Source organism: Falco naumanni, chromosome 8 (assembly GCF_017639655.2).
Source record: "Falco naumanni isolate bFalNau1 chromosome 8, bFalNau1.pat, whole genome shotgun sequence".
Lineage (NCBI taxonomy): Eukaryota > Metazoa > Chordata > Aves > Falconiformes > Falconidae > Falco > Falco naumanni.
In genome coordinates, this window is record NC_054061.1 from 50871019 (window position 1) to 50897989 (window position 26971).

Sequence of the window (26971 nt, forward strand, 5' to 3'; positions counted from 1 at the left end):
CCTACAGCACCACTACAGGCACTGAGAGGACATAACATCAGAGAGCGGCTCCTCTGCCCTCCAAAACAACAACTTTCCTACCATCTTGGAGGTAGTAAGAGGGAGAGAGGGAGGGGGAAAAAAAAGTACAGAAGGTTTTTATAAAGTGTCAATTTGGGGGAGGGAGCCGAATGGCCAAAACCAATTTTTTTATAATTTCGGGGACTTTTTATTTTAAATAAAAATAAAATATAAAGGCATGTGGACGAAGAAATAATTTCTTTATAACCTATTAAGATCAGCTTTCTGGAAAAAAATTGAAAGGAGGTATGGTAAAAAATTTATTTTTAGTAAATTTGGTTTTCTGTAAAAATTAAAAATTTGTAATTTTTTTCTGTAATTTATAAAGTTGATAACTTTTTTGTCGTTCTGTCATATTTCTAAAAATTAGTGTGCAATTGTGAAAGTTAGTGTAACTTTTTTTTGGTACTCGTATTCTCAGCAGAACAGCTGTGATTGATGTAAGATAGTTTCATGTAACTGTACCATGAAGTCTTCCTCTCTTTCAAGGGTAAATAAAACTGAATGTACAGGTAGGAAAAAAACAGCTTTTATTTAATTTTTTTCCTAAAGTAGGCCATAAAGAAGGTATAGGGGGATTAATGCAAGTGAGTGGAACCTGTGATATATATATCTGAGAAATTCTGCTAATCTGTCATAAATTTAGCATGGTCTGTCCTTCAGGATGGGATGTGAAAAAATAAAGCGTATAGCGAGAAATTTGGAGGCAATAGTTGAGCTCTGGTTTAATGTTTTCAAAGCACCTTGCAGCCTTTTAAAATTTGTTTTGGTTCTTGTTTTGGTTCTTTCTTTGGTTCAAGTTACTAATTTGATTTGGGGGCTTTGTTCCTGATATTTATGAATACTATTATTCCTGACTTATTTACAGAGTTGAGAGATGCTATAAGTTTATACTACAATATCTTGTAGAGTAAAACAGTAACTGTTTTTCTTTATTGCAGATGTTTTTATTAGACTGTAAAAAGTGTATGAAATGCTGTCAAAACAATACAAGATGCTATGGTGTATCTATAGGTGAAGACACTGATAACTGTATTCAGCAGACCTATGATAATGTTTCTTGTGATAGGATTATGCACAGCACTATTTAGAGATTAACTGCAAAGATGCCTTTTTATTTGTCCTGAAGGAAGAGGAAATAATTATGAAACTAATGAGATATATCTTAAAATGTATTTAAGTTTTTTCCATTGTAAAAATTATTCAGGTGGTATAGGCTAATTGAACTGCAGTCAGACTGAGGTCATATGAGTGAAGGTATTGAATTACTTAGTATGTTATCAACCTCTCCCCTACCTCTGTCAAATCTGAAATATGTTGTTAAAGCTCAATTACTATAATCTTTAAAAATAAAATAAAATCCTGAATTTAGATACATTCCCTTTTTAAAACATACTTTGTGAGTTTGCCTAGCTAGTATAGTGAGTGTAGTTTGTGTGTTTATAGTGGGTTTTTAATTTAGATAAATTGGTTTGAATTAAAGTACAATTAAAAGTCAGCTGGTCTTTCTGTCAAACTGTATTTTCTGTTCAGCAGGAATTTTAAAAAAATTATAGTTAGGATTATTAAAATGTGCTAGGCAGACTATGTGTTGCATTCTATGGAATTACTGTATAGGAGCTGTTTTTCTATATCAGATTATTAATCCATTAAATGCATTATTCTGTTCTGACATTAGAAAAACAAGAATAATCAAATATATTGCTCCTATGTAATTTTTAAAAGATTTTCTATTTTGTATAGAAGTAATGTGATAATTAGGGTACTTCATAATTTTACCATTCATTATTGTGTGCTTTAGAGCATGATGTTTAATGATTCTTTTTGTAAGATTTTTAAACAAAACCAACTTTTCTATTCTGTATCTAAAGTTCATTACAGGAATTAGAAGGATTAGAAATGTTGGTCATATATGGGATGATTAAAAAGAAAAAATTTTTTGAAATATTACAAATAAATTCTTTCAATGAATTTAGAAATTCAACAAATGCAGGATAAATTAATATTTCCTTTTCTTTTATTCTAAATAAATGAAGGACCAAATTCTCAGACCCCAGTTTTGCAAGTGCTTGGAGGCCTGATTAATAATTCAGAAGTGTTTGAAGTATCATTCAATACTTGCTTGCATAAAACTCTTTACCAAGTCTGTAGGGTTTTGCTAGAGTACTAAATTCAAGTTTCTGCACTAAGTGATTTCTAGCTAGCATTATGTTAAACAAGAGAATTGCTTCTTTTAACTGTAATTTTGTAGTTCAGTATAATTCAACTATAATTCGGGTTAGTCCTCTTTATTGCACTATTAAGACATAATTTTTAGGGTTTCAGGAAGAGAGGCATGCCATGAACAACTGGTCTATACTGAGTCTGTGGTACTCTTGAGAGTATCTGTACAGCAACTGAGGGGTATCTTGTTTTGTTTTTTTTTTTTTTTAATTGGGATGCAGATGATACAAGACATGAGAGAAATGGCTATGAAGGCACTTGAGAACCTGAACACAGAAACAATATTAAACCCTTTCTTTGGCTTATATGCTTGACTTTGCAGATACTGACTTTAATCGGATTACTTGCATGCCTAAATTTAAACATGCATCATAGTAGCATTACACATTTTGGTGACATCCTGAGATCTATTTGATGTGTGTTAATTGCAAAGCCAGAAGCTTAATGCTAAGGGAAAAAGGAGAAACATTTTGGAATCTAGGTTGGAATAGGAAAACTGAAATGGGGTATTTTTTAGTGTCTTCTACCAAAAAAAAGTTGAATCTTTTTAAGGAGGACAAAGTAAAGAGGAAAAATTCACTAGATTTTAGTTACATGGCCTATTGTGTAATCATTCAACAGAGAAATTGAAATCTATACATTATGGATGGAGAAATTTATTGAACAAAACTTTGTTTACCTGAGAGGATTAAAAGGATTTGCTTTTCAGTAACTTACTAGAAGTTGCAAATATTATTTTGCTTTGCTGACAAGATGTTACACATTAACACCCTAAAGGAGCAAAGTCTGCTAGCTTTAGTACTGTGGAATTAAAAGAAGGTATAAAACCAGATTATTTCTTTTTTTATCTTTATGGACAAGACTTTTTCTCAAGTTAGGTGATGCATCATTTTGACAGAGTAGAGCAGTACTCTGAAATTATGTTGGAGAGCAAACTGAACTCTCAGACTTCTGTACAAGGATGGCGTGTAAACCCAAAGCAAGAAATGTCCCCTGCGCAACATGAGAAATTGTATTCTGGAAGTTCTATTTCTTCATTACAGAATATATCTGTCTGCCTTGACTTTGAAGTGGCCGCATCGCTGGACCAACTGCTCCAGCCAGTAAATGTATTGTACGCTTGAGCACAGAGTGGTCAAAGAACATTAATGTTCCCTAAATCACTAGTTTCTGGGTAATGAGGCATACTTTGCTGATCTGTCTCACAGGTATTAATAGCAAGGCGGAGGGCACTGACATAGTGAATAAGCTTTGTGAGTCTAATAAAAATAGAATAGATGCTTTAGGTTTTATACCAGTTACTGAAGGAGGCTACATCAAGAAATGAACCTTGACTTTCTCCCAAGGTCATATGCACCCCAAGTGCAGATCTCAGGAATTTCTAGAGCATGACTCTGTGCATGTGGTGAAGGGTCTGGGTTTTTCAGCAAATAGTGTTGGAATGTAAGCATCTTGGGATTATTCCTTGAAAGACATACATTCTGAGGAAACAGTTCCAATGTCTTCAAATGTTTGTGAAAGGTATCAGCAACTTAAAATGCAGGTGAATATTGTGAAGGGGAGGAACAACTCTAGGTGTATAGATGTTTATTAGAGACTTTCATACATAGAGCCACGCTTGTACAGCAGATCTTGTCTTTAGGCATTTAAGGGTGTGACAAATTAAATAAAACCCAAAATTATCATTAGATATATTGTTCTAAGCAATGTCTTGAGCAGCAGTTTTATGTGGTATTGGTTTATTTAGTTGTGGTAAGTTCTGGGGTCGAGCTAACTAAAGCACAACATGTTAGTATTATTGAAAAATGCTTATTCTTATTTTTCAGATATTCTTTACATGGAAGTTTTATTGCAGTGGTTCTCTAACATATCTGAATTTCAGTGAGCCTGTGTGCTATTTGATAACCAGCATGCTTTTTGCCACTTTTCCAAATGTGGGAGTCCCTATACTAAAAACATTGTCTACAGTCTGAAGATTTTTCTCTAGCCAATACATTCAGGTTATGGCATACATTCAGCTGCTAAACTACTTCAAACCCATGTTTTTAGTGCACTCCTACATGGCAGATAGCGCAGCTGAAAGTATAGGACAAACCATATGTAGAACAGAGTAACTTCGCTTTACTTCATTTAAAGTCATAAATGCTAGCAAAGCAACACAAAGTACAGATGACTGGCCTTGTTTTCCTAAGTCATAGGAGCTTCATTAAGCATATTGGAGTGATGGGAATTTTGCTGTGGGTAGTTGCAGAAGTATTTAACCAGTTGGGAGCAGATGTATGCTAGCTATTGCATGATAATATAATTAATTGATAGTGAACTGTACTGAAAATAGTAATTAACTAAGACTAAACTAATCTGTTCTTCATTATCAATGTGTATTTTAATCTGCATTAAATAAATGGTATTGTCTTCCTAAAGCTCAGCAAAGACAAAATAGTAAGACTACTAATTGTGGGAAGCTTGTCCAGAATACATGATGGGCACCTGTGGAGACTTCTTTAAATTGAAGACCAATGACTGGAATAAACTGTCCCAGCAGAATGCTCTGATACAGTCCCATTTTACTGGGAAGTCCACTGCTAATTCAAAGTATACTATTGTATATTACTGTCTGCTTCTGTCTATTGGTATTTCATTAACTATCATTGTAGCAGTTAAGAAGCCACACGTTTTACCACCAGGCCTTTCTGCTGCTAGTTCAGTTATTTGTTTACATTCAGGTTAGAGTGGGTCTTGGTCATAACTGCAAATTGGAAAGATGAGACTTCCCACTCTGGATCAAATCAGCGATCTCTTAGTCTTCTGAGAGTAGCCAGTATAAGATGCTTCAAATAAAGGTGTGGAATATCCTGTGATGGGTTACTCAAAAATGAAAAGCATGCAGGACAGGATTTTCCAGAAATAGTTGGAGTTGAGCTAACATCAAAGCACAAGGTGTCTAGGGGTCATGAGATCCTAGTGGATTTTGAAAGTTATTTGTTATACATGAAGCTTTTTGCTCTTCATGGGTTTTTTTGATGCGTGGTTCCTCTGATCCACGTCAAACATAGACACAGGTGTACAGAAGGTGCCAAGAAGAAACAAAATTATTTCTTTGAAATATGTTAGGTATATTCAAAATTCAGTATTCACATCAGAGTGAGGAGATGTCTCTACCAGCTATTGTATCTTACTACGCAAAGAGGCCTCTCAATCTTGGTAGGCTTCTCAGCGTTAGGCACTGTGAATGCATGCTTGCACGTAGCCAGAGGAAAACATTTCTTAACAGTGTTTAGTATACCAGGCTTTGCTGATCATGGCACCCATAGAGGGTTTGAATTGCAAGGTTTTGTATATGTCATTTATGACTCCCTGTACCGTTTCTCTGTTGTGCTCAGCTGCGGGGAGTTGGGGATACCCCAGTACTTCAGGACACATTACTGGCATCATTCCATCAGCTACTATGTGTTACTGTAAAATGTCTTTCGCATAAAATGCTACATGACAGAGAGGACTGTGACTTGTATAAACCCCTACACAGAGCAAAGGATTCAGTGTTTGTTTCTGAACAAAGTTTTCCTTGTGACTCTGTAAACATCAGTGTTTAATTCCCAAAGGTCCTTTATGCCCATTTGACATTTTATGAATAATTATCTGATAACCTATTATTAATAGATATTATAGAAGTTTTTAAATAGGAATTTGACCTGCTTCTTGAGCAACACAGCTTCTTGGGTAACTCTGGCAGAACTTACCCCATAAAACATGTTCTTGTACTCCTGATAAAAAGCTTACTTCAGTTGACAGTGAAGTCCTTAACTTCTAGGTGTTCTCCATAATTCCCTGCTTACTTACTGCTAATTTTTTTTCGTGATGGCAGTCACAATTAAGTCCTCTTCTATCAGTTTGCTTGTTAGAACTTTCTCTGTTCCTGTCCTGTCAGTGCCTTGGAAGTCAGTCTTTCAGCCCTTCACTGAAGGTGATCTCATCTAATTGCACATTTGAAGGACAACACAACAAATCATTAAGATAGTGTCTTGTTTTGGGAGATGATGTTTTGGCAGAAGATGTTTTGGCTTAGCCATTGTTTGGAGTATTTTAGGAGGAGGAGGAGGTGTGTGGGGACAGGGATGGAGATGAGGTTTTATTAACTTTTCTCTCTGGACTAAGGCTGATGCCAGGCTGCTGTTCTGCTTTTTCTTGAGCTCTATGAATCTGTGCTGCTTTTCTCTTGGCTTCAACAGTAATATACAGCATATCCCCCAGCCAAGCAGATACCAGACACTGTCTTGCAGGAATCCCAGCCTCAGAAGAGGCATTGATCCCAAATGTTTTACTTCCTGGGGAAGTGCTACAGACACTTCCTTTTCTGCCTTGAGCTGCGCTTCAAAATATGGGGGGGGGGGGGGAAGGGAGGGGGCAGGGAAATGTCAGTTATAACTATTTTTATGAATGGCCTAGTTTTGTTGTCAAGTTTGACTTGACTTCCATTTGGGACCACATTGTCTGGTTTCTTTGTATTGAAGAAGCTCACTAGATTGCCCAGGATTTAAAGCAGTCTCTGGCTGGAACTGCAGGAATGTACCCATGGGCTGCTGGTGTTTCCAGGAAGGTAGCTATTGAACAGGGTTTTTTAAAAATATGTTTTCAGGTCACAGCTTTACACTTAGATATGCTGAAATCCACCTGCAGGGTTTTGACAGAGACAGTTTGTTTTTCTTTAATCTGACTTGCTGGTGTTAACCCGGCCTAAACTAGCTTGAAAACGTTAAGTGCTTAGTAGGGTTTTACCTTGAATTAACACACCCCTTTCTTCCTCCACTCCTCACAACCTTATGCTGAAGACAAGGCTACATGAAGGCAAGGTTTAATCTAAGCCATGTTTGGGGTTAAATGCTTGCATGCAAGAGCTATGTTTACACAGTGCTCTGTTGAGAGGATACTTAAAAGCCTAAACCCATCCCTGTCTCTCCCCGGTCTTTGTCATACTGGCTGCAGACAGGAGTTACAGAATTGAGGTGAGGGTTACTGGACCGTAACTGGCAATGCAATCAGTAAGAAATTCTGCCAGTTGGCCACCAGGTGGTACTAGGGCTGCATTCGGGGAATTAAGTTGCCTTCAGTTCTGGTCTTGGCTTTAAAATACAGTAATTCCCCTGCCCACCCCGCAACAGAGTCTGGATAAATGCAATCACCAACACTGCATTTGCACGTTATCTGCATTAGCAGAGTGTTCAGGCAATGTAGCACCCAGCTAATAAGCCCTTTCTTTAACAGTCAAGAACAATACTTTGAGCATGTCCATCTCCCATAGTCTCAGCTCTTCATTACTGCGTTCTCATAATGCCCTGCTTTAATCTGAAGTTGCAGCTTCAGAACCAGCAAGTAGTAGCAGTAACTTTAAACTTTTTTTTTTTTTTAAATAAACATGCATGAATAGCCCTGTTTCTGCAATCTTTGTTCCAATAGTTTACCCAGCCTGTATCACCTCCCTTCCTTTGCAGGCCCCTACTATCCTTTTATCACTAACCGGGCAAAAGTCCACACAGGCATTGACTGTCCAGCCACCAGAGCAAACAGAATAGATAAAGGAAGGGCTGCACTGTAAACTTAGTTGATAAGAATGCTAATTTAGATTTCTCTTTGCTATATAGTTTCCAACAGTCAAAATTTGTAGAAGCCTTGTTGCTATTACCAGGTTTGGCTGAAAAGTTCTATACTTGGTAATTAGTTAGGTGGGTAAGAGGGTAGAAGCAGGACAGACAGTATAACATGTACTTCTTAGCCTTGTTTATCTTTCAACATAAGGGCTGGACACTTTTTGAATAGAAATAGGGATCTTCTATACACACTACCTGAAGGATGCTGACTTTTAAAAAAACAAGAATATGTGCCAGATATCCCAGAATTAAATAATGCTATAGCATTTAAGGCAAAAAAAAAAATTCTCTAAAGCTTTTGAATCTTTATAATTGTTTGACATGAAGAAGTGATAACTGACTTGTTGCACAGCTGAAATTATTCACCCATGTTTGTACAACATGGATTTCCAGGAAAAAAAGTTTTCATCCTAGGAACCTGAGAACCAAATGTTGTAACTCAGTATAGGCTTCAGCTACACCCTTTCCTCTTAAACCTACCATCTGTGGGAAGAGCCAACTGCCTTGCTTTTTGGCATATGTTCTCACACACATTCTTCTTTTGCTGTGTCCCTGCCATAAACGCCTCTTCCTCCTAAAGTAACATTCTAGAAGGACAACATGAAGGTTTTATACACACATGGACGCACACACTATGGGGTCCTGTGAACTGCCCCATTAAAAGTAACTACAGTATTTCTAGACTTCTCATTAACATGCATAGTAGTAGCTTTGAATAAAGTGAATAGTTGCATTTATTTTATACCACCAATTGAACTGACCTTGTTGGTAACTTGACAATGGCAAGCTGAGTCAAACAATGCCGAGCATTTAAGACTAAGTCAGCTTAATTTAAGGACACTAGGGTATATACCAGGATGATCAGGAAGAGTTTTCTTCCTGGGCATAAGAAAAAACGATTTCTGTAAAAAATCACTTGCTTGTTAGTGAAAAGTTCCAAGCATAGAAGAAAAAAGGAATTTTATACAGCTGAGGCTTCTACAGCGGCATTCTCATGCACTTAGTATTATTCTACACTGAAAAATATAGTTTTTCCTCATGCAAAATTAACACTTGTTTTGTAAAAATAAAGTTGGAAGTGATGGCTTTATGTATACTGCTCCCATTTGCCTGATTCCTGGAAGGATTACTGTAAACCTTATTACCCTAGTAGCCTGTTGAAGAGGAAGCTATCCTCCTTCCAAACTTACATTAACCAACATAAGAGAGAGTTGTTGTTCTGAAGTAATTCTAAAGCTTAAAGAAAAAAAACCAAACCAAAATCCAAAAACCACCACACACAACCCCTTCTCTCACTTCACAACAAGAAGATCAGTGCACAGAGAAACTATTCTGAGAGCTTTCCTGTATCTGAACTGGTGTAGCTGAAGGCCTTCATCTTTTTGCTAAATTTTAAAAGCAGTTCAATATGAGAAACCCATGTGAAAGCTGCTTTTCTTTTTCCGCACATCAAAATTATTTTTATTTCCTCCACAAGTAGTTTCTCAAGTGCAACAAAATATCTATAGCAGTGGTAGGTCTGAACACTGACACAAACCAGGTATGTTTGACTTAGGAGAGACAACTTGCTCTGAAAGTACGTTACAAAAATAGCATGTTCACACTGTCACCAGTGCTTAAAATTAAAATATCTGGATATTCTGGAAGGAGGTTACAATCTACTATTTTTGCCATGTAGACTTGTTCCTGGCACATCAAAACTTACTGAGTCTGAACTGCTTACTGAGTTCTTTTCACGCAACAAGTCTGAGCTATATGAATTACATAGGTCATGGACTGTTTGGTATTATAATTTATTTGTATACAGTCATCATGTATGCTTGCCTCTGGGTACAGTAAATTGAGTGCTGCACATTCTCTCAGACACAATGACAGTCCTATAATATGGGACTATTTGAACTGATGAAAATGTGAATGAAGAAATACAACGATGTAGCAAATAGATTTTTGGAAGAAAAGAAAATCAGTCACAGCAGTTAACTGCAACATATACTTGGATGGAGGTGGGTGCAGTCTGATTAGTCTCTAGCAGCTGGCTGGCTCTTCTACTGCATGAGCACCTTCAACAACAGCTTTCACACACTTGGCCATCGTCTGGGATGCTCTACTGATTGAATCTGAAAAAAAAAAAACAAACAAACCAAAAATCCAAACACATGTCAGTGTGTTTTTACTGTTCATTTGCAAAAATATACAGATACAATATAAAAGAGATTTAGTACAAGACTGCATACAAAGAGGATAAAGAAAATTGCTTAGTTGAAAATACAGTCCAATACTCTTGTGCTTTCTGCAAATTCCAAATCATTTTACTGGAAAATTTTGTTTCTTCAAAAGACTCAAATCCTGTATATCTTAGTGAAAAGCTTCACATGCTTCACAAGAATCTTCCTGTAAAACTAAAGTAAAATGTATTGCTGATTTCAGAATGGAAAGGCCATACTATACATACCTGTCATATAAAAGTCTTTTATTGTGAGCTGAGGTGGAACAAGAGGATCAGCAAGAAGCTGTTGCTTCACTAACTGTAACAGGGGAAAAAAGAAAAAAAAAAAAAGTCAGTTTTATGATAGGAACTCATTACCAAAGCATTTGCTTAGTGAATTCTGCATTCACTGCAGGTCAAAGCATGCTTGTAGTACTACATTTGAAGAAGGCCCATTTCTTTAAAAGGCATCAAGCTATGTAACAGCACTAAATCAAGCCCAGATGCTTCAGTTTTGATTACCTTTGACAATTCATTTGCCTGGCTGAAGTAGTTAGCCCCTTCCACATCATCATATCGAACCAGATTAGGAGATACTTCTTCTAAACGCTTCCGTATTTGATCAAGGTTCTCATAAGGCAAGGTCATACCAGCCAACTAAGAGATTCACAGAAAGAAATGCCATCAAGTATAGGAATTTAATACATAATAATTTAGATTACCAGCCAATTAACATAACTAAAGTAAAATCAAGAAAAATCTACACTCCTGAAAACACAGATAGTTATAATGTACAAACTGAAGCAAAGTCACAGTATTTTATTGGACTTCTGATGCCTACAGTTAAATTTCCCTATGTCAAAAAACCTAAGCTGTCATGTTTCCTATACAAAGGTGGTGGTGGGGGGGGTGTGCATGAAGACAAGAAGTACTTTTCTCCTTCCATACTGATGTCACTTGTACTTTCCCTAGCTTACCACCAAATGATTTAAAAGTTGATACAATTATCAATGCATCTTGTACCCAGTGAGTAGTAAGCACATATTTGACCTTATCTAATGATAACAGACCCTGTCCTCAGAGTTCACGTTGTTCTCTTTCTGAAAAGCAAGAAACTACATCCTCCCACCAATTTCCTCCGAAGCCACTGCAGAATTTGCAAAGCTTCACCCGTTATGCATTCCAACAGCATACAGCAGCCACAATATTAGTGCTATCCTCAAAAGGGAAACAATGATTTAACTCACAGAATTAACAAAGGATTCAATACAAAACATTACTTCTTAAGACTACAGTTGTGTATTTCCCTGAAAATGTACCTCTTTTTTGGAAACGCTTTTCAATATAAGAAGAACTTAACCTCTCCGTATACTTCTATTAGAAGCAATTCACAACAGCAACAGTACCTCAGAGACAGCTCTAATAATTTTCCAGTCTTCCCTTGCCATCCCAGGAGGTGTTACTGCTACTCTTGTCTGCTGGGCCCTACCCTCCGTGTTCACATACGTAGCTGCCTTCTCTGTATATGCTGCTCCTGGGAGGATAACATCAGCCATAGGAGCTCCCACATCCCCGTGATGTCCTAAATACATGGAAAGAGGAAACAGTACACAACCATGTAAGACATTAGTAAGTCAAAATAAAAAGAAATGCTTTATTAACACAATACAGATTTTCCCAGAAAAAAAGGAGCTCCTAAGGTTCGTTTAACCATTAATATAAAACCTACTAGGGTGACTGCTCAGAGGTCTTACTTGCCTAATACTTTGGGGAAAATGAACAGACTACAAGCAGTAGTCAATGGTAGTTCGGTCTCTATAGTCACTCAGCTTTGGGGGCGCGCCTGAAACAAGCACGTTTTGGTGTGACAGAACAGCTGGGAACCAATGCCATTTTGTCTGCCAGGTTTCAAGCTATGCTCCAGAAGACCTGAGTGGTTTATATTCCCTTATTATTTATCAACAGTTTCTCATCTTTACCTAAGAAATAGGTAACCAGCATCTCAGTTATGTGTTGGAAGTTCCATTTCTTGGTAGAAAATAAAGGCTAGAATTCATCAAAGTGTCAGATATGTTTGGGAGAATACGCCACTGTTCAGGCTTTCTCTCCAGCTATTGGATAATTTACATCTACTAATTACCTTGATAGATGATAAAACAATCCTTTGGCAAATCCTGACGTGTTATACAACCTGAGTCTGCTCCCAAGAGATACAATAATTTGGGAGGATTTTTCCTAATTGCCTCCACTCCTGGTTTGAAACCCAGATCCAAGGCAGCTACCTGGCTTGCAACCCTGCAGGAACAAACACATTATGAGTTCAAGTTGTTTCAGAATTTTCCCTCTCCCATCAGAGCAGACTGAACTTCTTTTTTTGACTAAATATTTTGTAGGGACATAGGAGGTCTCTAACAGTAACGGAACAAAAATTAAGCATGAAGAAAGCTGCAAATTTTGACAGCAGATTTGACAGAATATCAGGTTGGTTTTGCATTTTGACAAACTGATGCCATTTGAAGTTTTCATGGGGAATCTCACCTATTTAAGATGAGATAGCAAAATAAAGGCAGACATTCCAGGTCAGGACCTAGTGGCAGGCAGCTCACTTGTCACCTGGAACATCAAGGTTCACATTGCAGCTATGAACTGAACTCAACAGTCCTTTAATTTAGGGCACTCATGTGGAAGATGAAAGACCAGCACTGGCACATCCGCTACTCTAAAGCATCTAAGAGTTAAGACCACTACTGCATCACTATTCATTTATTCACATGTAAAAATACTTCTGAAAGAATGAAATAATCATTCTCATTTTCTGGCAGTTGTCTTTTCCAAATCAACAGTTTTGCATAATCAGGTGCCAGACTTGCAATCGCATTTAAAAGGAAAAAAAAAATCATCTCTGTAGAGTACAGATCTTTCAGTGTTACTCCTGTTTGTCTGACATAATCAAACATATAGGTTCCAATAAGTTCAGTTGCTTTATGCACTTAAGGTAGAGAGGATGGTGCACCAAAAGCATGAACATCAGTAACATGGAAGACTCCCAAACCACATATAAAAAAAAAAAGGTATCATAAGTGTTCTTTAACTCATCAGTGTTTTGGTTTCAGTTTCAACAGCAGGATTTTATATCCAAGTTTCCTTCCGAGGACCAAGCTTTAATCTTGCTATACTAGTTTTACATCAACTAAGCTGCTTTTGGCAGGAGGACTCTGTTGGGTGTCTGAATCCAAAGTGCCACTACATTTATTTGCTGAAATAATTTTTCCTTTATGGAGGTTGTCAATTTGACAGAGTTTTAGAAAGAGAGTGGGGAAGGACTGTCTCAAGCGAGGCTTGCTTGTTAAAAGGAATAATATCCCAATAAACTGAATAGCTAAGATCAAAAGCCCTAAAACTAAAAGCTTTGAAGCTTTTTTATTAACTATTCAGTTAAGAAACTGCACAATTAAGAAACTGTATTACTTAAATACTCTTGCTATTTTGTTTGATTTTCTTCCTGTAGATAAAAAGCAATCATTCAGCAATGACAGAGGTCTGCTGTGCATTCTGCTGAGGACTGTGGTATGTTATTAAGCTCTCTGGTATTCTATACTTATAAATTTACATTCTACATTTAAATAATAGATCAATAAAATCTCATGGAGAGCCAGAAAAGTTTGCCAGTCAAGGAACCCATTTTTATTAAAAGGTTTCTGTTGGTTTGTACTTCTATTTTTTATATTCCCTACAGGAGTATAAATTCTAACCTGATAACCTGCTTGTGTGTACACAGAATTCTGCACACATACGGTAACTTGTGGAGGCCCAGTGTGAATGAAAATGGTTCCCAAAAAAGCTTTAAAGCAAACCTGTGGAGGATGTTCATGACTTTCCAATCAGAACCAACACCGCTCTTAGTCCTGGCATTTTGTGCAATGGTGGAAACAGCAGCATGGATAGCAGCTCCATCACTGCGCTGCAGCGCTGCACTGCCTACCACCACCACTGGCTTTTTGGCCTGGTCGAGAACCTGTGCAAGTGAAGAATCAAGAAGTTCATTCCATGACACTGAAGACAATTCTTGGTGCAGACAATGTAAAAAATCCTGTAATTTGTACGTAAGTCTTCCATGCAAAGCTATGGTTCTGAAACGGCTTCATCTCAGAGTGAAACAATGACCAAGAGCAACTGCTATAAGGAGTACACTATCCTGTCAATACAGGACTATACTCTTGAGAACCAGACATTTAAGTGGAAACAGCAGCAGCTGAAACAGCCCATTTTATATCAAAAAATATTCCAGGAGTTTCCTGCACTGCAAAGTTTGACACACGTGAATATAGTAAACAGTTCACACATACCTGGTGCATACTAATCATTACCTCATCTCTGAGTGTCATTAAAAGCAAATAAACCCATATACAATACGGTACTTCAAATCCATCTCTGTGAGGAATTCAGATTATTATTCAATATATATGAAATCTAAGTGTCACACTCATAAATTGTATGTACCTTGCAGAATGCGTGTTTTCCAGAGGCAATGTCCTCCAGTATCTGTGGGGACTCTCCTAGATGGTTATATGTGTAGGTCAGATTCACAGGAGAGCCAACAAGGGCCACCTGCAAGTCATTGTGAAGCCAGCTGAAAACACAGCAAACATTTTATAAAAATTGAAGAAATACAAAGCTTTACTCAACGAAAGCCACTAATTATAACTTCAGCAGTAACTTGAAATAGGATGTAAATTCTTTCAAAGGCATTCACTATTTTGGTAAGATGCACATTAGCATTATTCTGACTGTTAAGCAAGCTTAGGTTTTTTAGAAGGACTATTTCTTTATATACATTCAGGGACCAGTGCAGCAACACACCTTATGTAAGAATTTCCTAACTCAATTCCCTCCCCTCAAACTTTTGCCAATTCAGTGGAAAAAAAGGTTGCATAAAACCAAGTGCTACAACTTTAAAAAAAAACACTTTTCCAGCATTAGGCAAAAACAAATGAAACAAAATCCCACACCTACAGCTACGTTTGTTTAGCTTGACTTAACTCTTATTTACTTCAGAATTAAAGTTAAGTCATTGGTAGGAAGAAAGAATTCTGGATTTGGTAGTGCTCAGTTTTAGAAATCCACTTATTTGTTAGATAAACAGAGAAAAAAATCAGCTGGCTAGAAATTTTCCTTTTTTGCAGCTCTCAGCACAGTCTTATAAAAATATATGAATTGTTCATAAATCTCATTGCATTTTTTCCTCTCAAAGTTTTAAGGCCGCGGTTGTCTAAAATGATGTATTTTGGAAGATCTGCGCGTTAGGAAGAACTAGACTTTTATAAACCTTATTTGTCTCCTGATATATCTTTTTGTTGATTTAGCTATGTTCAAAAATTTGGGAAAGCCACATTACTTGCCAAAGATGTTAAACTTGAATGACTGCTTCTAAAATCAGCAAGTCTGATTTGTTACAACAATACAAAAAGCAGCAAACCGATGCTGAAAATAATTCTTTAAGGGATATGCTTTAACAAACTTCTGTAAGACAAAATCTGAGGTGTCTGTGTAATATAACAAAGGAATAAATGTCTGAGTTTATGAACTTAAATAAAATGTCAAAGTGAGAATGAACAAAACGTAACTATACACTACAGGGAGAAGAGACCCCTTTTGTCTACACATATATCACCTTTCCCTTTACTAAAAGGTGAACTAAATCCAGTGAGTCCGTCTGGATGAACGCTCTCAATTTACTGCCTGCAGCTCCACCTGAGCATTGTATCAAATCTAGATGGATTTCCATGCTTATTCACCACCAAGGAATACAAACCTCTTTCGAATTCTAGCATTAAAAAGTGGTGCCTCAAAGCGTGGATTGGTGCCAACCAGAAGCAGGACATCTGCCTCCTCCACTCCAGCAATCTTGGTATTAAGCAGGTAGTTAGAGCGCAAATCTGTGCTATAACGAAAAAGTGTTAAAAAAAAAAAAAAAAAAAAAAAAAAAGGATGAGAATTCAGTAAAGGGAAGAAATGAAGATACGGTAAAGATTATAGATGCTCAAAACATTTTTTTATCTCAGGAAAAGAAAGGAGGGGGAAAAGAAAAGATTTCTCAAAATCCAAATTACTAACCCAAATAGGAAGTAAGAGCTTCTCTCTTTCATGAGTATCGGAGACAGGAAAACATTAAAGGAATTACAGTGTGGATATTTCCTACATTTACAGTTATTGTCAGCCTTCACAAACTTTATCTGCTATTACAGTTTACAAGATCATAATTATATTATAGTTTTCACAACACAAATACAAATAGACTTAAATTATCTAACTCACAAGACTATAACTGGCTTTCAGTAGCCTACTGTTAAACTGCAGCAACCTCAACATACAGCAAAGCGTGCAACCCTGTGTTGTAGTAGAGACTATGTATCAACTCACAATCCATAAATACTCTACACATAAATATTGTAAATTCAAACAAAACCTGCTAATGCATCAGCAATTGCTACCCTTGGTCATTTCAGAATCTTACCACGAGATGATTTGCTGACTGGGAAGTTCATTAATGTACTAATTACAGACAGGCTTTGCCTAAACTCTTACCCAGCTCCAGCAGTAGGGAAGACCTCTTCAGTGCAAAGTGTATCACAGTTTACTCTATTCAGTAAGTCTTTCAGAGCTATTAGTGCTTCTGCATCCACCAGTCCTCCTACAATTGCGGCTACTTCCTTACCTTGGACAGCCTGTAGCTGGAGAGAGAGAAAGCATAAACTATTGAAATAAATTCCCATTTAGCCCGGGTAAATGTTTGTTCCATTAGCACGTGTCAAAGCCAGCGGAGCAACTGCTGGCCTGGAGCGGCACAAACGGACCAGCAGTGTCTGACTTCTGCAAGGCAGCAACTCCAGCTCCTTGAGCTCATGATGAGCAAAGAACAGCTCTCTGTATTCTGTGCAGGTCTCTCCCACTTGAGTTATTGCTCAGATGTGGCTATTTCTCATTTGGTGAGGAGAGGAAGACCGGTGAATGCTTTTATTTTAATGAAGCTACAGTGCAGACAGAATACAAACTTCCGTAACGCGAGCTCAGGTAGTAAACTCAACTCAAAGGTATTACCTGAGAAGCAATAGCTCTCGTAACAAACCCTGCTACTGTACCACGGGCAAAAACATCTTTGAGGAAAGTTCAATTACAGTTATTCAATTCTACTTCGTCCCACATAAAATTTTTAATCAAAATCCAGAGCAGTCATGCAGCACTTCATTTAAGCAGCAGAATCAATCACTACTCAGAGAAAGCACTGAGGCAAGCACAATTCAGATATAAGTAATAAAGAATTAATGGCTTTGATGGCAAAAGTGGTGATAGCACAGTTTAAATTTAAAGAAGTCTTCAGGCAGATCAGAGTAATTCAGGAAAGTTGCTTCCTCCTAAGTTTATGAAGAACAGTTTAGTTTCCTATTTAAATAAAAGTAATTTCCCCAAGTGAAATCATGATAAGACAAAGTTCTTCAGATGGTCTAATCCATGAAACAGGAAATAATATTCAAAAGAAACTTAAGTGGAAATACAATGGATTAGAAGGCAAATGCTCCCCTCTAACCCTAAAGAAAAAAAGCTCTTTTCTACACAACTGTTTTCATATTAATCATTGTAATACATCCAGCTTTAGAAATTGATTTTATGCTACATACATTGAAAATTGTTCTTACCACACCAGCAACACGACTTAATACATCCTCCCATGAGGCATAAACAAATAGTCCTTTTTCATTTTTGATCATTGGCTGCGTAAGTCTCTGGCGCTTCAGACCATCATAAGCAAACCTAAGTGAACACCACTAATATTATTAAAGCGCAAAGGCAAAGATAATTGTGTATACTATTTTCTGCAACCGAGTTTTCTAACAGCTTGCAATGATTAGAAAAGATAAACACAAGAAACATTTCCCCTGAAAGTTTAACTTTTCCTTCTCAAAAACAAGCAAAAAAATCTGATACAAACAGAGAAGTTACTGTAAAAAAAAAAAAAAACACTACAAAAATGAAAACATTAGAAAACTCGGTGACCTCAATTATATTTTAAATAGGTTTTACTAATCATTCTTCACTATAGCTTTACAGTATTAGCAGTAGAATCCAGAAATCGGTGCTACTGTCCACGCATCTGGTTCTGCAAAGTGTGCCTTCAACGCATGCACATGCAGGTACAAACACTTCCCACACACCTCGTTTTGTCAGAAATCCATTCTTCATTGATATCTTCATGCAGCCTTGGCAAAATCCTCATCACTTCTCCAGTTCTCGTGCTCACTATGATGTTGCTTCCAATTGCATCAAGAACATCAATTGACTCTACCTTCCTGTGTAGAAGAACAGATAAACCATTTGCAGTTTTCTATATACGAGCAGCAAGTGTCCTCGTTTCAGCTGGAATAGAGTTAATTTCCTTCCTAGCAGCTAGCACAGTGCAGTGTTTTGGATTTAGAAAAGGAATAATATTGGTAACACACTGATGCTTCTGTTGTTGCTAAGCAGTGTTTAGATTAAGTCAGGGACTTCTCTGCTTCTCACAGTATCCTACCAACAAGTAGGCTGGAGGGCACAAGAATCTGCCAAACGAATACCCCATACCATCATGTTCAGTATACAAACTAGGGGGAAAGCTGGCTAGGGGCCACTGCTTGGGAACTGGCTGGCCATTGTTTGGTGGGTCGCGGGCACTGTGCATCACTTATTTCATATATTCTATTTCTTTTATCATTATGATGATGATATCTCCTCTGGAGACATTCAAAACCCACACAGACATGGACGTGACTCTGTGCAACCTGCTCTAGGTGAAACTGCTTTAGCAGGGGGTTGGACTAGATGATCTCCAGCGGTCCCTCCAACCCTGAGCATTCTGTGATTATTTCCCTTCCTTTTCTGTCCTATTGAACTGTCTTTATCTCAACCCACTAATTTTACCTTTTTTTACCCCCCACCTCAGTTCTCTCCCCCATCCCACTGGAGGGTGGCAGGGGGGAACAAGCGAGCAGCTGTGTGGTGTTTCTACCTGCAGGGTTAAACCATGAGAGTCATTTTTGGCACCCGACGTGGGGACACAGATCTGACCACTGCGTGTTAAAACAAATTAGTTATTAGCATTCATTATATTAGTTTTATAGTCACTGGTCACAACCTTGATTTATTTGCTCTCAGAGTTGCTGCGCTTGTCGTCAGGGTTGCATTACATAAACCTTACTTGCAGTATGCGTTCCCTGTTGTGCTGTTTATCACCTCTGGGGGCTGGGCTAAGGTTATCCTTTTGTTGTACTTCAACACTGCCTTATGGCATGATAAAATCACTCGTCGCAAGACTGATCTGATATTCATACTCAGCACTGCCATCATCTCGATACTTCGGGAGCCATCTATCGGAAGCTATTAATAATTACACCTTTTACGTTTCCTCCTCAGGGCGCCAGTCTGTGGGGGAGATAGCTTCCTCCACCTTCCCCTCCTCCTCCATGCTAATAACAGTAGCTCTTGAGAATTCTGAATATCCTCAAGATGTTGAAATGTCTTTTTTTTATTGCTACGTCTCCTGAATGTGTTTTAGGTCTTGTTTAGGGTTGAACAGCCATTTAAGAATACCCCCCAGAGATCTTCCCCGAGGCTGGATAGTTAGGAGTACACACAAAGTCCCTGTAGTGCACATAAATATGCTGAGGAAGACTGTCTCAGTTACTCCTGCTTCAGGCAAAGGCAAACCCATCCGTGGGACTGCTTTCGCTGAAGGACCTGGGTGCACTTGGCGGGTAATATGGAAGGATGGGGAAGCCTGATGTGTACCTCAAGGGGATTTGATTCTGACTGAGAATATCCAATGATTTGAATTGTATGACTTCAATTGCTATATAATACTGTATGTCATCACTACTATGGTTGTTATATACCATATGAACAGTATTACAATAAAAATTAGCCAGATTAATGAAGAATGAATTTTGATAAAACTGGGCAAAGTGCAGCAATGATAAAACCAGAAGAGCTTCAGCATGCAACATTCAAATACCTCGCACCATCTCACCGGCCCTGAAGGACTATTAAGACAAATGGAGCCCAAAGTCATGGACTAAATGAACTCAACAGCCACTTTAAAGGGATGACCCATTAACTAAAAGAATAGTATCTGTGTATACATATCAAAAGACTGTAAAGGATGCATTAGAAAGTGTGGGACCTGTGCATGACATTAATGGTATAGAATAAGGGGTGGATGCTGACCTGGTTTCAGCTAGGAGAGCATTAATTTTCTTCCTAGCAGCTGGCACAGTGCTGTATTTGGGATTTAGAATGACAGTAATGTTGATAACATGCTGTTTCAGTTGTTGCTAAGCAGTGCTTACATTGTCAGGGGCTTTTCAGCTTCTCACCCCACCTCACCTGCGAGCAGGCTGGGGGGGGACACAAGAAGCTGGGTGGGGACACAGCCAGCACATCTGACTCAAACTGGCCAAAGGGATGTACTCCATACCATATGACATCATGCTTGGTACAAAAAGGGGGGAAAAGCTGGCTGGGGGCTACTGCTTAGGAACCAGCTGAGCATCAGTCGGCAGGTGATGACAAACTGCATTGTGCATCACTTATTTTTTATATTCTAATTCTTTTATCATCATTATTATTATTTTCCCTTCCTTTTCTGTCTTATTAAACTGTCTTTATCTCAACCCACTAATTTTACTTCTTTTTTTTCCCCTCCCTCAATGCTCTCCCACATCCCACTGGGCTGGGAGGGTTGAGGGGACAGTGAGCAGCTGTGTGGTGTTTAACTACCTGCCTGGTTAAACCATAAAAACCAGACTGTGTAACAAAAACAACAACAGCATGCTGTAGGTTTTTAGATATACATAAAAGCTTAGTTTCATGAGGTATTGTAAATTATATCCTCAACAATTACTGAGATAATGAACTTGAATCTTCCTTTACACAACTTCTTCAACTGAGCAACCAGCATAGCCTACACATCCAAAACATTTTAGGGTAAAATAAGAGAAGAACAGTCTACAAATTATAACATTCCTTCTTTTCTTGAATGGCCTGTGAGTGAATAACAGAATTTGTTTTAGATTCAGTCTATGGAAAAGCCTACCACAAAAACGCAGAGGATAAACATCAGAGAAAACCCTTGGTATCATAGATGGACATATTCTAAGACAAAGTGTATGACAAACAGAGAAAGCTGCTTCTGCAGTATGAGTTAAGATACACACCTTGTTTCCCATGGGCGTGCAGTAAAGGCGTATGGCTTGGAAGTAAGAGCACCAACTGGGCAGATGTCAATAATATTTCCTGATAACTCAGACATGAACATTTTTTCAACATAAGTACCAACTTGCATATCATTTCCTCTTCCGGTTGTTCCCAAGTCATCTACCCCTGCAACCTCACTAGCAAACCTGGTAGATGCAAAAAGAATGAAAACCAGATCTGGAATGTACAACAGCAACAAAGCACATTTTTCATCCTTTATCTCATTTTCTAAGGATAAAACATTACCCTTAGTTCATTCACCTTAAAGAAAACAACAATTGTTCAGATGCATTACTCGTGCCATCACATGCAGGACTATACAGCTGCAGAATTTCATTCAGACAGCTACAAAAATTAGGTAAGAGTAAAATCAAAAACCAGAGCAATTCAGTGCTCATTGAATTTCACACCCTGAGTCCAAGATCAGTCCTAACTAACAAGTTCCTTCTGGAACTAAGTACATTGTATTCTTTTCCATCTGGCTCAGGGTAGCTGGTACTGAATCTCAGGACTACAGAACAGCATAAATATAGCTGCCAAAGGCTGTGAAGAATAAATAAATCTTGCAACTGCGGCTGTGGAAATCAATCAATGTTTTAAAATCCATTCTGGCACTAATACCATGAGATCAGTTCTGCCCTGTAGAACCCTTGACTTCACTTTCACGTTTCGACCACCTTTCTGTTTCCTGTATGACAACTGTCTGGTGGCTCAGCAAAACCAGCATCAGTCCCTACCAGAAATAAAATTCTTAAGTAGTCAGGAAATAAATAAAAAATATTGACTGTCCCTCATGGTGTTTCTTTCACAAGTAACAAACTGATATAAATATGCCTGCTCAGTATTCTCTCCAGTGAAAAATAAAGGATGTTACCTGATACATCGAGTGCACTGTATACACCGAGTCATGATTGTTTTGACTAATGGGCCAATGTTCTTGTCCTCCACAGCACGTTTTCCCTCTCTAAATCTACTCCTATCACTGCCAAACATCATCGATTGATCCTAGAACAGACAACAGAAAACTGACATTTCCAGGCTGCTGAAAAAACACAATTTCACCTAGGACAAGAATATTAATACATAAGCCTACACAATTTAATTGGTTGTTGTACCTGTAGATCACATTCTCCACCCTGATCACAGATAGGACAGTCCAATGGGTGATTTGCCAGCAGGAACTCCATTACACCCTCTCTGTTGGGTTCAGGAATTAAAGTTAATATCAGCTTTACATTGTTTAGCAGATAGTGCAACTAATCAGCTATAGGAGGCTAAAAGAAAGGTACCTTGCTTTCCTGGACTTCTCAGAGTTTGTCAGTATGTTCCAGCCCTTCATTACTGGCATGGCACAAGCAGCAACTGGCTGCAATCATCATAAAAAACAAGCATGAATACAACATATTTCTCCTCAACATGGGCACAAACCTCAACCTCTGCATCCCCCCAGTTCTTACATAGGCATCTGTTATTAATTTAACATATTGTTAAAAATAAAGATAGCTGCAAGGATAAAAAAAACCAAAACAACAATGAAGAAAATCAAACCAATAAAGTCACTAGAAGCCATACTGATTATTAATTTGCTATATAAAAAGCTTACATTAGTTATGATTTCTTTACTTTTGGAGTTGAAAATGTTACACTTTTGGGTTCCAATTCAAGTAGTTATAGCAAGAAGAAAAGCCAGCTGTAACAGTCGTAGGGCAAATCAAATAGATTCAGCAGAGAAAACCTCTAGAACTGAAGTTCAGAGTATGCATCATTTATGAGACATTTGAACAAAGCCTACAAAAAGTCTAGAATAAAATGCATCACAAGATTATGACAAGATTAACAAGAACTCCTGCTCAGAAAACAAATACCTCCTACTTTTCAATCACATCATGAGACAGACCATCACAACTTCTATCTTCAGTGATAAACCAGCATTTCCAGAGATACAAAGCTCAAACTATGGAATTCAAGTTGAGGTGAGCTGAAGAGTTTTTTATGTGAATATAAATGTGTAACCCAAGACTGAACTCCAAAAGAATGCCTCAACTATCTGCATAGATTTCTTAATACTGCTGAAGACGGTGTTCAATCCTGAAGTTAACTGCTATTTTACAACAGCTATCAATGGTACACAATGCATTAAAACAAACTAGTAAGCAACTGCAATCACTGTTTAGCTAGAACAGATCTGCAGATCCTAATCCTACAGCCAAATTCATATAGTATCTGAAGTTTACTAACTGTGTAGTATCAGCTGAAAACGTGCAGCTGAAGCCTAAATTACAGAATATAAAAATATATCTGACTGAAAACATACAGCTATGTTGCTCATGTCCAGGAACAAAATAATCCCTGAGAACTCACTTTGATCCATGGACAATCACTGCGGTTCAGTGGGGAAAAGGGAAAAACCTGCTTTGAGCAGCTGAATGACAACAATCTGTGTGCTAATGATAGTACAATTACTTACAAGATATGTATGCTGTGCCCCAAGCACAGCAGAAAATTACAATTCCTGTGAAACACATAAAATACCTTTGGAGCTTTCTCTATTTCCACAAGACACATCCTACAATTTCCAGCAACAGAGAGACGATCATGGTAACAAAACCGAGGTATCTGAATTCCAGCCTTTTCACAGGCCTACAAAGAGTAAGAAACAAAGGAAAATTAAATTTTAGTTAGACCTTTCAGTTCCACCTCATAAAACAATACTCAGTTTTTCAAAGAGTATCAGCATTAGTGCTCAGGAATATAGCACATTCAACCTTTTATCTTAAGAAGTGGCCAAAATAAAAAATTGTGATCAAGCAGAAACATGTCAGGTAATCAATTACAATTTTTTTCCATAATTTGTAACTGAGGAAATGAGAACTGACTTGTCTTTCCTTTTTTCCTCCAAGAACAGAGAGACTTCTCTTTAATAGATAGGACACCAGCAATACAATTAACTTTTTGAAGAATGCATGCACTATTTAAATAAAAGCGCATAAAAGGAAATTTTGAAAAATATAAAGGAAACAACAATGGGCATAATGATTTCTGGTAATTCAACAACATGAATACACTCTACGGAGGTACTCAAGCGTAGTCAATATTCAGTTGAAGCCCAAACTCATATATTCTTCCATGACATGTGTGAAGAAGATAGGACAGGGATTGACAGGTTTCCAGAGAACAGATAAAGAGGGCCTTTCCTGCATAAAATCCCCATGGCTGACTGGATCTAGGCTATAGTGCTAGCTATACCTGCCAGAAGAAATACCACTGAATTCAATGAAAAGAACTAACAAGATCTACTTTTTCTGATGATTTCCACAAAAAATTATCACATGTAAGCAGAATTAAAAAGCTAATAAAAAAATCACTTAAGAATATTTTACACTAAGCTCTTCATGAGGGCATTCTAATGCCTAAATAAATTAGTAACTTGTATCCAAAGAATAAGGTATGTATTTTAAAATAAACACTATACACGTTAGTGTTCTAGTTCACTACACCATTTCCCCATTTAACGGCTTCTTAAAAATAAGTTAGACTAGAAAAAGATCTACTTGAAATTTTGGCCTGAAAAAGCAACGATGCCGAGTACAGGCTGGAAGATCCAGGTTCCATTTCTTCCTACACCAATAAGAATAAAAGCAGCAAAGGATCGGCATTCTGAATCACAAGAACTAATAACCAAAAGGAGGCAATCCCACATTCACCTGAGACACCTCTTTAAGATATAAAATCAACAGGTTCTGAAAAACTACCAGGTCACATAGAGTTCAGAGCTAGACTATAACCCAGAATTTATCAAAGTGTTATTGCATTGCATACATTTTTGCCATCTGGATTCAAGCTGCATGCATCTTCTCTCAGGCAATCACAGCATATGCTTTTTTTTATAACCACTGAACTCCCCAAAGGATTTCTGCCACATGAAATTGGCTCACAGTCAGCAAAAAAAATAATCCCTAAAGAACTGCAAGAAACAACATAAAAGTTGCTAGTGTTTTTTTTTTTTCTACATAGAATAGAACATGCTGTCAAAAAGTGAGATGGGGAATCCAAGAAAAATTCAGAATGCCACTCCCCATACCTGAAGAACTGTGGTTCCCGGGTTCACCAATACAGGATGGCCATCCACAAACACCTCTATTTGGTCGCTGGCTGCTGTTGCAGCTGTACGCCCTGAGAGACACGGAAAAAGAAAACAAAAACTTTCAGTTACTGCTAGACACAAACCATCAGACCCCACGCTCCTTACTTTACAGTTCTACAGCACTGGTAGGATTCCAGTCCTAGAAACAGTGCAACATGGCATTCCAGAGCCGCAAATAAAGTATTAATACAAGCCCTTCAGTAAGTCATTACAGATACATTGATTTTATCACCAAACATGCACACGTCAACTAGAGACACTTACCACGCACTCTGGAGGACTGGACGACCCCCGCCAAGGTTCTGCGGACAGGAATCAGGCGAAGCATGGCGCTTTGGGAAGACAGAGAACAGCACTCAGTTTTTACCAGTTCAAATGTTTGCTGACGGGTTTTAAACAGGCAGAGTAGCAACTTCTGTACTAGTTGCAAAAAAGAACGTATGCACCTACACGTACGGAGTTAGAAGACAGTAAGTTCCTTCCTCAAGCTGCACGACGCGGTTCCCTTTTTATACCTATCCCTTCTTCACACGTACGCAGCTCGCACTAGGCGCTGAGCGGCACAGCTGGAGCCCGGCTGCAGCACCGCCGGCACCGCCGCCAGAGCCCGCGGGAAGGAGCAGCCTGGCAGGGGCCGGCACCGCCGCAGCCGCTTGGCGCTGGCGAGCGACCGCGGGGGCTCGCGGCAGGCGGCCCGCCCCGGCCCGGGCCCATCGGGCTTTCCGCCCGCCCGCCCCGGCCCCGCTGCCCCGGGAACGGCGCCGGGACCCTGCCGGACGGTGCAGCGCGGCGGCGAGCCCGGCCGCCCGGCTCCCGGGGCCCAGGGCCCGGCGGGCAGCAGCGCTGCCCGGCGCGGGGTCACCTTGGAGGCGCCTCCGGCGGCCGGGCAGCCCCCGGCCCGCCGCCGAGCCCGTCAAGGGCACCGGGAACGGCGACAGGAGGAGGGCGTCCGCGGCGCCGCCGCCCCAGCCTGCCCCTCCCCGCGCTGCGGAGTTGCCGCCGCAGTCCCCGCCACGGCGTCCGCCGTTACCTGACGCGGGACGGGCGGCGTAGGCGCCGCGGCCTTCCCCACCGCTGCGCGGGCTGCCCTCCGCCCCGGCCTCTGTGGCGGCGGCCTCGGGCCTTCCCGCCGCTGCCCGCAGCCTCCTTCGGCAGCCTCCGGAGCGGGCAGGCTCAGCGGCGCGCGCCGCTCTCTGACGCGCGCGTTCGGCAATCCTCGGAACTAACCGCTTCGGGGATTTCCGTCAGAGTATCGGCGAACGATGGAACTCGGCAATTTCCGCTGCTCTCCGGACACCTTCCCGGCCACCGTCAGACACTGCACACTCGGCAATTTCCGTCTCCTTCCGCTTCTGCCTTCGCCCGACTCCGACAACTTCCGCTGGTGCCTGAGGGGGCGGGACGACGGGGACG

General features: G+C 39.2%; 1 protein-coding gene and 1 long non-coding RNA gene across 5 annotated transcripts; one reads left to right on the top strand and one right to left on the bottom strand.

The window, feature by feature from the left end:
• LOC121092305 lies at nt 1-14001 on the top strand. 2 transcript variants are annotated; one of them, XR_005829253.1, is made up of 3 exons: nt 1-91; nt 13640-13698; nt 13910-14001. It is a non-coding gene; the product is annotated as an uncharacterized LOC121092305 (long non-coding RNA). The 2 variants fall into 2 exon arrangements; XR_005829254.1 differs by lacking the exon at nt 1-91 and adding an exon at nt 11679-11760.
• NDUFS1 (NADH:ubiquinone oxidoreductase core subunit S1) lies at nt 9703-26914 on the bottom strand. Of its 3 annotated transcripts, none has more exons than XM_040603071.1 (19): nt 26786-26914; nt 25823-25890; nt 25496-25587; nt 23947-24054; nt 22704-22780; nt 22530-22611; nt 22289-22419; nt 21375-21560; nt 18342-18476; nt 17826-17940; nt 16717-16862; nt 15944-16072; nt 14632-14761; nt 13986-14146; nt 12272-12426; nt 11538-11713; nt 10654-10788; nt 10378-10450; nt 9703-10042 (listed from the first exon to the last, which is right to left on the bottom strand). In XM_040603071.1, the coding sequence occupies exons 2-19, from the start codon at nt 25884-25886 to the stop codon at nt 9951-9953; spliced, it is 2187 nt and encodes a 728-aa protein (XP_040459005.1). In that variant the 5' UTR covers nt 25887-25890; nt 26786-26914; the 3' UTR covers nt 9703-9950. The 3 variants fall into 3 exon arrangements, with proteins under 3 accessions (XP_040459005.1, XP_040459004.1, XP_040459006.1); XM_040603070.1 differs by lacking the exon at nt 26786-26914 and adding an exon at nt 26589-26756; XM_040603072.1 differs by lacking the exon at nt 26786-26914 and adding an exon at nt 26009-26117.
• Nucleotides 26915-26971: the final 57 nt, after the last annotated feature.

What these genes read in the sequence shown, in the direction of transcription:
- NDUFS1 (XM_040603071.1), bottom strand. Translation starts at nt 25,886, where the DNA reads ATGCTTCGCCTGATTCCTGTCCGCAGAACCTTGGCGGGGGTCGTCCAG. An exon ending in CGGGAACCACAGTTCTTCAG is followed by an intron (nt 24,055 to 25,495) that starts GTATGGGGAGTG and finishes TACTCTTTGTAG; the next exon opens with GCCTGTGAAAAGGCTGGAAT. An exon ending in GAGAAGTCCAGGAAAGCAAG is followed by an intron (nt 22,612 to 22,703) that starts GTACCTTTCTTT and finishes TGAACCCAACAG; the next exon opens with AGAGGGTGTAATGGAGTTCC.